This window comes from Chiloscyllium plagiosum, unplaced genomic scaffold (genome assembly GCF_037043375.1).
Source record: "Chiloscyllium plagiosum isolate Xiang-an unplaced genomic scaffold, Cpla_swu_hap1 HiC_scaffold_33, whole genome shotgun sequence".
NCBI lineage: Eukaryota > Metazoa > Chordata > Chondrichthyes > Orectolobiformes > Hemiscylliidae > Chiloscyllium > Chiloscyllium plagiosum.
In genome coordinates, this window is record NW_028270171.1 from 17,272,261 (window position 1) to 17,284,032 (window position 11,772).

Consider the following 11,772-nt stretch of genomic DNA (forward strand, 5'->3'; position numbering starts at 1 on the left):
GCAGCTGCATTGAACACTGATAGAGCATGTCTCACTCTGTCTCTCTGATCATGGTGTTTGTAATGCCACCCTCTGCTATAGCAGTGTGCAAGACCATAAGATATAGGAGCAGAATTAGGCCATTCGGCCCATCGAATCTGAATCATGGCTGATATGTTCCTCAACCCCATTCTCCTGCCTTTTCCCTGTAACTCTTGATCCCCTTAGTAATCACACACCTGTCTATCTCTCCCTTAAAGACACTCAATGAAGGTCTACAGCCCTCTATGGCAGATTCAGCCCCCAACTCCGGCTGAAGAAATTCCTCCTGGAGACTAAATAAAAGGCGCAAGGTTCTGAGGAGGAATCACTGGACCTGAAATGTTATCTCGGGTTTCTCTCCACAGATGCTGCCAGACCTGTTGACCTTTTGCAGTAATTTCTGTTCTTGTTCCTCCTCGAGACTACATAGGAAAGATGTTGAATACTGAGAAACATACTCAGGAGTGGCACTCTTAACATTCAAGCAACCTTTCGCTTCTGGAGAAATGAGGAGGTGATGGCCTGCCTAGTGGTATTATCGGTAGACTGTTAACCCAGAGACCCACGTAAAGTCCTGGGGACTCGGGTTTCAATCCCACCACAACGGATAGTGGGAATTGACTTCAATAACAAATGTGGAATTAGGAGTCTAGTGATGGCCATGAATCTGTTGTTAGTTGTTGGGGATTAAAACCATCTGGTTCACTAAGGCCCTTTAGGGAGGGAACTGTCATCCTTTCTAAAAGCAAATTACTGCGGATGCTGGAATCTGAAACCAAAAGAGAAAATGCTGGAAAATCTCAGCAGGTCTGGCAGCATCTGTAAGGAGAGAAAAGAGCTGACGTTTCGAGTCTAACTGACCCTTTGTCAAAGCGAGACTCGAAACATCAGCTCTTTTCTCTTCAGCTTTGACAAAGGGTCAGTTAGACCCGAAATGTCATCTCTTTTCTCTCCTTACAGATTCTGCCAGACCTGCTGAGATTTTCCAGCATTTTCTCTGTCATCCTTTACCTGGTCTGGCTGACATGTGACGCCAGGCCCACAGCGATGTGGTTGACTCTTAAGCTGCCCTCTGGGTTATTAGGGATGGGGAATAAATAGGCCTAGCCAGAGACGTCCCCTGAATGAATTTTTTAAAAAGCTGTTTTGTTCTCAGAGTGAGGGGGTTGCAAATTTAGAATTGGAATGAGGAGGAATCTCTCCTCTCAGAGGGCTGCCGAAGTTGGCTCATTAGGGTGCGATAGAGAGATTTCTAACGAGTGAGGGAATCACGGGTGAAGGCGGGAAAGTGGAGTTGAGGAAATTGACCTCCTTGCATACAGATCTCTCTTCCCTTACCGCCCGACCCTCTGAGACTGCATCTCTCCAATCACAGCCTCTTGCACGTATCCCCGACTTTAATCGCTACTCCACTGGGGCTGTACGCTCAGTGACCCACACCCCGTACTCTGGAACTCCCTGCATAAACTTTCCCGCCACTCTCTCTGTCCAAGATGGCGATGACGGAGTAGGCAGTGTCCGGACTCGAGCACGAGTCTCCTCCATTCCGTCGGCTTTTCTTCCTTCCTAATCTTTCCTTTCTTCATTTTTCTTTTTGTTCCTTTGTTTTCAGTTTCTTGGTGCTTTTTTTCAACCTGCCTTCTGGCCATGGAGGCAGCAGTGGGTACGGGGCAGCACGGTGGCACAGTGGTTAGCACTGCTGCCTCCCAGCACCAGGGACCCAGGTTCAATTCCAGCCTTGCGCGACTGAGTGTGGAGTTTGCACATTCTCCCCGTGTCTGCGTGGGTTTCCTCCGGGTGCTCCGGTTTCCTCCCACAGTCCAAAGATGTGCAGGTTAGGGTGAATTGGCCGTGCTAAATTGCCCCATAGTGTTAGGTGCATTAGTCAGAGGGAAGGTGGGTCTGGGTGGGTTACTCTTCAGAGGGTCGGTGTGGACGTGTTGGGTCGAAGGGCCTGTTTCCACACCGTAGGTAATCTAATCTGAGGTTGAGGCCCAGCATGAGCCAAGATGGCGGTCAGCGGGGAAGTAGCGATTGGCAGCGTTGCTGATGGTGACCCCGGGTGGGAAGTAGCCCAGGGCAGACAGCGTGCCCTCAAAGGGAAAGCCCAGTTTGGAGCGACTGCAGGCCCATAGTTTAAGAAAGGACTGTAATGTTTAACTTCTAATTTTATTTCTTTATTTTTCTACTTTATATTAAAACTAACTATAGCGGTGAACTGTTTAAACTTATTTCTTTGTCTTTCTATTTTTGTACCTAAGATTTTGTACTTAGCTACCCTGTATCTAAGATGATGCTGGGAAGGGCAGCACGGTGGCTCATTGGTTAGCACTGCTGCCTTACAATGGCAGGAGCCCAGGTTCGATTCCAGCCTTGGGTGACTGTGTGGAGTTTGCATGTTTTCCCTATGTCTGTGTGGGTTTGCTCTGGTTTCCTCCCACAATCCAAAGATGTGCAAGTTAGGGTGAACTGGCCATGCTAAATTGCCCATAGTGTTCAGGGATGTGTAGATTAGGTACATTAGCCAGGGGTGAATGGAGAGTAATAGGGTGGGGGAATGGGTCTGGGTGGGTTACTCTTAGGAGCGTCGGTGTGGACTTATTGGGCCGAAGGGCCTGTTTCCACACTGTAGGGATTCTTTGACAACAATGTACACTTTCCACGTGTACTCCTGGACTTGAGTATGCATGACAATTAAATCTAAATCTAAACCCTCCCTTCAAATCTTACCTCTTTGTCCAAGGATTTGGTCACACAGTTTGAATATCACTTTATACAACTCAGCTTATAGTTTGTACTGCACTTTGTTAGGCACCTTAGGAAATTTTATTGCAAACTTGACTCAGGTCCCACAGCTCAGTTGTTAGGCCATTGGCCCTTATAAACCAGGAGTTGAGAGCTCAATGCTCACTAGAGCCTTTCAAGTCCTGTACTCTCTCTTTGTTGTTCTCATTGCCCTGTTTCTGTCGTGTAGTAGTTATCACAGTCGTCGGACACAGAGTAAGGTTCCTGGTCCAAATCCTGGCGGAAACATTGCTGAGGTTCAGTAGCCTCATTCAGTGTGTTGTTAAGCCTGTTTTGTCATAGTGCGTGCAATTCCGGTCTCCTTCCTATCGGAAAGATGTTGTGAAACTTGAAAGGATTCAGAAAAGATTTACAAGGATGTTGCCAGGGTTGGATGATTTGAGCTACAGGGAGAGGCTGAACAGGCTGGGGCTGTTTTCCCTGGAGGGTCAGAGGCTGAGGGGTGACCTTATAGAGGTTTATAAAATCATGAGGGGCATAGGTAGGTCTTTTCCCTGGGGTGGGGGAGCCCAGAACTAGAGGGTATAGGTTTAGGGTGAGGGGAGAAAGATATAAAAGGGACCTAAGGGGCAGAGGGTGGTATGTGTATGGAATGAGCTGCCAGGGGATGTGGTGGAGGCTGGTACAATTGCAACGTTTAAAAGGCATCTGGATGGGTCTATGAATAGGAAGGGTTTAGTGAGATATAGGCCAAGTGCTGGCAGATGGGACTAGATTAGTTTAGAAATATCTGGGCAGCATGGACGAGTTGAACCGAAGGGTCTGTTTCCGTGCTGTATATCTCTATGGCTTGATGACACCATGGTAAAGCCTTTATCTCTGAGCCAAGAGGCTTGTGATCTAGTCCAACCTGCTCCAGATACATTCCTGACCAGGTTGATTGAAAATATATATAAATGCAAATTGTCATCACACGATGCCACTCTCAAAAAGTAATTAATTAATCGAAATGCTGAGAGCTTTCAATGTGATCTCCACTTATACCGACAATAGTGTTTTCTTATTAAAACGTTTTTCCCTTTGTTTAAAAAAAAATGAAAGAACTGCGGACACTGGAAATCAGAAACTAAAACAGGAATTACTGGAAAAGCTCAGCAGGTCTGGCAGCACCTGTGGAGAGAAATCAGAGTTAACGTTTCGGGTCCAGTGACGCTTGCTGAGAGCTCAGGAGGCAGGGAATGGGATTGAGACACATACCAGCTGTGATTGAAAGGCACAGCAGATTCATTGAGCCATACAACCTCGTTCTGGTTCCTATGGAGACTAACAGAACGAGCTTTTCTGTGGTTAGAGTTGGTTGTCTACTGAACAATGTTGAGTTGGTGTCAAAAGTGTGGTGCTGGAAAAGCACAGCAGGTCAGACAGCATCTGACGAGCAGGAGGATCGACGTTCTGCTCCACCCACCTCTCTGACCAATCACCATCACCCCCACCAGCTTCATCCACCTATCGCATTCCTAGCTACCTTCCCCCCAGCCCACCTCCCTCAACATTCCTGATGAAGAGCTTATGCTCAAAACGTTGACTCTCCTGCTCTTCGGATGCTGCCTGACCTGCTGTGCTTTTCCAGCACCACACTCTTGACTCTAATCTCCAGCATCTGCAGCACTCACTTTCTCCAATGTTGAGTTGGTGTTGATGTTAGTTTGTTCTTTATGAGGTTTAGAACATAAAACATTACAGCGCAGTACAGGCCCTTCGGCCCTCGATGTTGCGCCGACCTGTCATACCAATCTGAAGCCCATCTAATCAATATTATTCCATGTACGTCCATATGCTTGTCCAATAACGACTTAAATGTACTTAAAGTTGGCAAATCTACTACCGTTGCAGGCAAAGCATTCCATACCCTTACTACTCTCTGAGTAAAGGAACTACCTCTGACATCTGTCCTATATCTATCACCCCTCAATTTAAAGCTATGCCCCCTTGTGCTCGCCATCACCATTCTTGGAAAAAGGCTCTCCCTGTCCACCCTATCTAACCCTCTGATTATCTTATATGTCTCTATTAAGTCACCTCTCAACCTCCTTCTCTCTAATGAAAACAGCCTCAAGTCCCTCAACCTTTCCTTGTAAGACCTTCCCTCCATACCAGGCAACATCCTAGTAAATCTCCTCTGCACCCTTTCCAAAGCTTCCACGTCTTCTTATAATGTGGTGACCAGAACTGTACACAATACTCCAAGTGCAGCCGCACCAGCGTTTTGTACAGCTGTAGCATAACCTCATGGTTCCGGAACTCGATCCCTCTATTAATAAAAGCTAAAACACTTATGCCTTCTTAACAGCCCTGTCAACCTGGGTGGCAACTTTCAAGGATCTGTGTACCTGGACACCGAGATCTCTCTGCTCATCGACACTATCAAGAATCTTACCATTAGCCCAGTACTTTGCATTCCGGTTACTCCGACCAAAGTGAATCACCTCACACTTGTCTGCATTAAACTCCATTTGACACCTCTCAGCCCAGCTGTGTTTTTAAAACTTGAAATCTTGTCATGTTATACGCCTTTAAGTTGGCAAATGGGAAGAATATTGTTTTAACTGAGAACTTTGAGCACGTCAAAAGAGATGGGCTAGAATCGACCATCGTCCCCCGGGAGTTTTTTTCTATTCGTGAAGGGGAGGTGGACATTGCTGGCAAGGCCTGTATTTGTTAACCATTCCTCGCTGCTTTGAACTCTGCAGCTGGTTAAACCGTTCCACAGTGCAGTTAGGAGTGAGCCACATTGCTGTGGGTCTGGAGTCACAATGTAGGCCAGACAAGGTGAAGAATTCCCTCCCAAAGGGACAGGAGTGGGTTTTTACAACAATTCAATGGTTGCCATTAAAAGAGCTTTTATCTCCAGATTTTACTGGATTCAAATCTCACCATCTCCCACGGTGGGATTCAAACCCATGTCCCCAAATCCTGGGATTCTTGCTGACCAGTCCACTGGAATTAACAATGCATCACTGCCACTCCAAATTCCAGTTTGTAACTTTCCTCTTAAGATTGGATTTCTGGGACAGTGTTCCTTTAAAGGATGGTTGTTCATGTTAACCAGTTAACTTATTCATCAGCTCTTATCTGTAATGGTATAAAGAGAGGGTGCTAGGTAAGGCTGGGGCAGTGTCAAAAGACCTGGGTTCAAGTCCCAAGATCACTGAACAGGGTTAATTTGAATTGATTTGATTATTTATTGTCACATGTACCTGGGTACAGTGAAAAGTTTTGTTTTGAGTGCAGTACAGGCAGATCATACCGCACAAAGTGCATCAGGGCAATAGAATGGTGGCTCAGTGGTCAGCACTGCTGCCTCACAGCACCAGGGGTTCAATTCCAGCCTCGGGCAATTGTCTGTGTGGAGTTTGCACATTCTCCCCGTGTCTGCGTGGGTTTCCTCTGGGTGTACCGGTTTCCTCCCACAGTCCAAAGATGTGTAGGGTGGATTGGTTGTGCTAATGTAGGTGATCAGGGATGTGTAGGTTAGGTGCATTAATCAGGGGGTATGTATAGAAATAGGTGAAGGGAATGGGTCTGGGTGGGATACTCTTAGGAGGGTTGTTGCGGACATCTGACAACACTTGATGTAATCTGCAGCTATTCCTGTATCCACAGGGGCCTGGAAATTATTGATTTGAGGCACAGGGAGGAGAAAGCAGAGTGTGACTCTTTCCTCATGAGAATCCCAGGTGAGGGGTGTACTTTTGGAATGTGAATCCTGGCTAATTCCCTCCCAGTCCAGGGCCACAAGTCTGCGTGGACCTGTTTCCACACCATAGGGATTCAGTGATGAAACAGAACGAGGGATACGACACTGCGGCTGGAGGGAAGGTGCACAAAGAGGGAGGTCAACATTAGATTGAAAATTTGAGAGGTCCATTCAGAAGTCTAATAACAGTGGGGAAGAAGCTGTTCTGGAACCCGTTAGCATGAATGGTTAAGCTTTTGTATCTTCTGCCCTGTGAGTTTGGAAGAGATTATAACCGGGGTGGGAGCGGTCTTTGATTATGTTGGCTGCCCGAACTACAAACCAAATGCTCTCTGTAAACCTTGTCAGTGCCATCAGCAGAGTTATATACACAGACAAACGCAAGAGAGTCAGTGATTATCCGGGGAGACTGCAGTCATAGCCCTACTGAAAGGCAGAGCAGGCTAAAGAGACTAGCTGGCCTACATGCGTTCCTGATTCATGTGTCTGAGGGACGGTGTGATTGTTATGATTCAGTAATTGCCATATTAAACTGTTGCAAAGGCTCCAGAGATGGGTTCTGAGTTGTTCATGAGCAATCCGAACCTGGCAGGTTCCTTTGCTTAATGCTGAATGTGCTTCCGATCGTAACCATGTCAGGTTCCCAGGATTTCAGCCTCTCAGAGCTGGCCTGGAGAACGTGGCCGATAAACTGCAGAGTTGTTTAGAAAAGGCTTTTCTTCAAAGAAACGAAATATTTTCTCCAAACCCTTTTGTCTACTCATGCAACAAGTATATTGGGCGAGGCATCAAAGGCTTTTTGACCAATAGAAACGCGACCAGCCATGTTTGGCAGATGTGTCCGTCTGTGGTTGGTGACTGTGTCCCCCCACCCCACAGGCTTGTGGCCTTGGACCGGGAGCGAATTAGCCAGGATTCACATTCCAAAAGTACACCCCCAACCTGGGATTCACATGAGGAAAGAGTCACACTCTGCTTTGTCCTCACTCAAATCAATAGTTTCCAGGCCCCCAGGTCCCCCTGGATACAGGAATAGCTGCAGCTTATATCAGGAGTTGTCAGAAGTCCATTATCTCAGCCTCAGGAGATCACTGCAGGGACCCCCTGGGGCAGTATCGTTGACACAACTCCCTTCAGCTCCTCTATCCCTGACCTTCCCACAATCACAAGGTCAGAGAACATTCGATCATGATTGCACAGAATTCAGTAACACCCACAACTCCTCAGATACTGAAACAGTCCCGTGTCCATATTCAATACAACCTGAACAATACTCCATCTCAAACTGTTCAACAGAAAGCAATATTCACAGCTTCCTCCCACAGTCCAAAGATGTGAAGGTTAGGGTGGATTGGCCAGGCTAAATTGCCCTGTAGTTTCCAGGGATGTGCAGGCTAGGTGGGATAGCCATTGGAAAGGCAGGATTACATGGATAAAGCATAACAGTAGGTGTCTGGATCTGGGTGGGATGTTCTTTAGAGGGTCGGTGCAAACTCAATGGGCCGAATGGTCTCTTTACACACTGTAGGGGTTCTATAGTTCCATGATTCTGAATGTCACAGGCCATGACTATTTCCAACAAAAGGGAATTTAACAATTCCCCCCTCCTGCCCCCCCCCCCCCCCCCCCCACCTCTTGACACCATCACCTAATCTCCCCATTATCAACATCCTGTCGGTTATCATGGACCAGAAACTGAACTCAGTGGCTACAAGAGCAGGTCAGAGGCTGGGAATCCTGCAGTGAGTAACTCACTTCCTGACTCCCCAAACTTCACTATCCACGTGACGCAAATTAGGAGTGTGATGGAATACTCCCGACTTGGGTGCAACTCCAACAATATTCAAGAAGCTTGACGCCATCCGGGACAAAGCAGCCCCCCGCTTGATTGGCACCACATCCTCCACCTTCATCAGTCACAGCCTCCAGCACTCACACACAATGGGAGCAGACTGTACCATCCATCAGATACACAGCAGCAACTCACCAAGGCTCCTTCAACTGCCCTTTCCAAATCCGCAGCCTTTACCGCTTAGACACATGAGACAGGTGATGCATTGGAACATCACCACCTCCCCAATCCCCTCCAAAGCCACTGACTTGGACAATATGGGCTGCCAATTGCACTATGGCTGGGTCAAAATCCCGGAACTCCCTCCCTAACAGCTCCTGTAGCACATGGACTGCGGCTGGTTCAAGGAAACAATCTACCACCCACCCACCCACCCACACCCGCCTTCTCCAAGGGGGCAACTAGGGACGGGCAATAAATGCAGCGCCCAGCTCAAAACAACGCCCATGCATTCCTACACAGAAATATCACCTTCCAAACAACAGGAAGCTAAGAGGGATGGGATTTGGAGACCGGGAATGCAAACCGTGCCCCCTACATTGGCAGCTTACCAGCTGAAACTCACTCCTTCTCTCGTAGGCCCCCTGGATGCTCTGGTCTTGCCACAGGGCTTGGATGGCGGGCAATGCCCTCTGGAAGTGCCCTTCGCCAACCCCAATGCAGCTGCTCTCGAAGACCATCAGGAAGAGTCCATGTTTCTCGTTGTCACTGTTAGCCCAGGGCAACCCCAGTTTCTCCCTGGCGTCCACCAACACTCGCACCCCGGTGATGATGTTCCCGTAGATGGTGTCCCGGTACTCCACGAGGGTCTTGCGATCAAAGTCTTGGCCATGGATGATCCTCATCTGTTTCAGGAAGGTGCTTTTGCCGCTCTCCCCGGCTCCCAGCAGCAAGATTTTGACCATCCTCCTCAGATAGGGTCTCTCCTTGGCCAACATATGGTCAATCCCCTTGCTCCGTCTCCTCATCTCCAGCTCATCCTGAGAACCGAAGCAACTGGGAAAGCAACCATTCGTCCAGGCTTCTTCCAACCCGGCCATAACGCCTCCACACACTGAGAGAGAGAGAGAGAGAGAGGAGGAAATGTTTGAGAAAAGTTTTTTTCTCTCTCTTCCAGCCAAGTGGAAGAACAGAGAGAGAGAGAAAAATAATCAAGCCGCTGGCTGTCCCTTAAGGCGAGGGGATTTCAAGCGGACTGAAATTGATCAATTTGCCATTTCTCAAGGGTGGTCTATTTCAGCAAAAGTTAATTTTATTCTCTTTCTTTTTCAAGAGGAGTTTTTTTTTAAAATGTTTCTGTCTGTCGCCTCCCTCGATGTGTCCAGGCGAGTCACTGGTCGAGAAATGACATTTGGGAGAGAGAGAGAGAGAGAGAGATGGAGGAGGAGGTAATGCAGCTGTCAATCCAGACTCTCCACTCCCTCCCCCCATTCTCCAGAGAAAGAGAGTGAGAGAGAGAAAATGACCAGAAATGATCGTCCTGCAGCTCTTTGCAGAACACTCCCAGTTTTTGGACTCATCTTTGCAGAGGCGCCCCCACGCAGAACCAAAACAGCTTTCTGCAAATTCTGAGAATCCGGGAGGAAACGAGAAAAATCGAAACAAATCGACAGAAAACAGACCCTTCAGTCGTGGCTGATCAAGTCGTACACTGTGTGTGTGTGTGTGTGTGTGCAGACTGTGGCAGCGCCTCCTCTATCAGCATGGTCAGAACTGACCCTGCATCCTCCCACTCTAAGGTGAAACAGGTTGGGGACTCCACACGCTGAAGTTTGGAAGATCTCAATGGATTCTGAAGGGGCTTGACGGGGTAAATGCTGAGGGGATGATCCCCCCTCCTGGGAGGTTAAAGGACTGGAGTGGGGCACAGTCTCAGAATTAAGGTCAGGAGGAATTCACTCTCTCAGAGGGTTGTCTTTGGAACTCCTTGGCTCAAGAGAGCTCTGGCGGCAGATTCCTTGCGTGCATTTAAGGCTGAGATCGATCCCTGATGAGTTGGAGAATTAAGAGTCAATGGGAATGGGCAGGAAAGTGGACGTGAGGGATATCAGATCAGCCATGATGCTATTGAATAGGGCAGGAGGCTAGGAGAACACAGCAAGCTAGGCAGCATCGGGGGGACAGGCAGGAGTTCCACCAGCCTCCTACCTGTCCCTCCTGATGCTGCCTGCCTTGCTGTGTTCTCCCAGCCTCCTGCCTGTCTCTCCTGATGCTGCCTGGCTTGGTGTGTTCTCCCAGCCTCCTGCCTGCCCCTACTGATGCTGCCTGGCTTGCTGTGCTCTCCCAGCCTCCTGCCTGTCTCTCCTGATGCTGCCTGGCTTGCTGTGTTCTCCCAGCCTCCTGCCTGTCCCTCCTGATGCTGCCTGGCTTGCTGTGTTCTCCCAGCCTCCTGCCTGTCCCTCCTGATACTGCCTGGCTTGCTGTGTTCTCCCAGCCTCCTGCCTGTCCCTCCTGATGCTGCCTGGCTTGCTGTGTTCCTCCAGCCTCCTGCCTGTCCTTCCTGATGCTGCCTGGCTTACTGTGTTCCTCCAGCCTCCTGCCTGTCCCTCCTGATGCTGCCTGGCTTGCTGTGTTCTCCCAGCCTCCTGCCTGTCCCTCCTGATGCTGCCTGGCTTGCTGTGTTCTCCCAGCCTCCTGCCTGCCCCTACTGATGCTGCCTGGCTTGCTGTGTTCTCCCAGCCTCCTGCCTGTCCCTCCTGATGCTGCCTGGCTTGCTGTGTTCTCCCAGCCTCCTGCCTTTCCCTCCTGATGCTGCCTGGCTTGCTGTGTTCTCCCAGCCTCCTGCCTGCCCCTACTGATGCTGCCTGGCTTGCTGTGTTCTCCCAGCCTCCTGCCTGCCCCTACTGATGCTGCCTGGCTTGCTGTGTTCTCCCAGCCACCTGCCTGTCCCTCCTGATGCTGCCTGGCTTGCTGTGTTCCTCCAGCCTCCTGCCTGTCCCTCCTGATGCTGCCTGGCTTGCTGTGTTCCCCCAGCCTCCTGCCTGCCCCTACTGATGCTGCCTGGCTTGCTGTGTTCCCCCAGCCTCCTGCCTGTCCCTCCTGATGCTGCCTGGCTTGCTGTGTTCTCCCAGCCACCTGCCTGTCCCTCCTGATGCTGCCTGGCTTGCTGTGTTCCTCCAGCCTCCTGCCTGTCCCTCCTGATGCTGCCTGGCTTGCTGTGTTCCCCCAGCCTCCTGCCTGCCCCTACTGATGCTGCCTGGCTTGCTGTGTTCCTCCAGCCGCCTGCTTGTCTACCAGGGCAATTAGGGATGGGGGAGAGTGGCCTTGCCAGTGATGCCCACATCTCAGGAAAGAAGAAAGAAAATTAAAATTGATTCCTCCTCTCAGTTTTAGAATTGCAGAAGGTTGTGTTCACATTGGGCTCAGGGAGCCTCTTCGCGGTGCACTGAAGCTGGCT

The 11,772-nt window shown here is 49.4% G+C and overlaps 1 protein-coding gene across 1 annotated transcript in view; it reads right to left on the bottom strand.

Moving 5' to 3' along the window:
• LOC122542251 (guanine nucleotide-binding protein subunit alpha-12-like) overlaps positions 1-10,167 on the bottom strand; it is an 82,029-nt gene extending 71,862 nt beyond the window's left edge. The window contains exon 1 of the mRNA XM_043679793.2: positions 8,927-10,167. Coding sequence (XP_043535728.1) covers positions 8,927-9,415 — 489 coding nt within the window. The 5' untranslated portion in view covers positions 9,416-10,167. The remainder of the gene's footprint in view (positions 1-8,926) is intronic.
• Between the last annotated feature and the right edge of the window lie 1,605 nt (positions 10,168-11,772).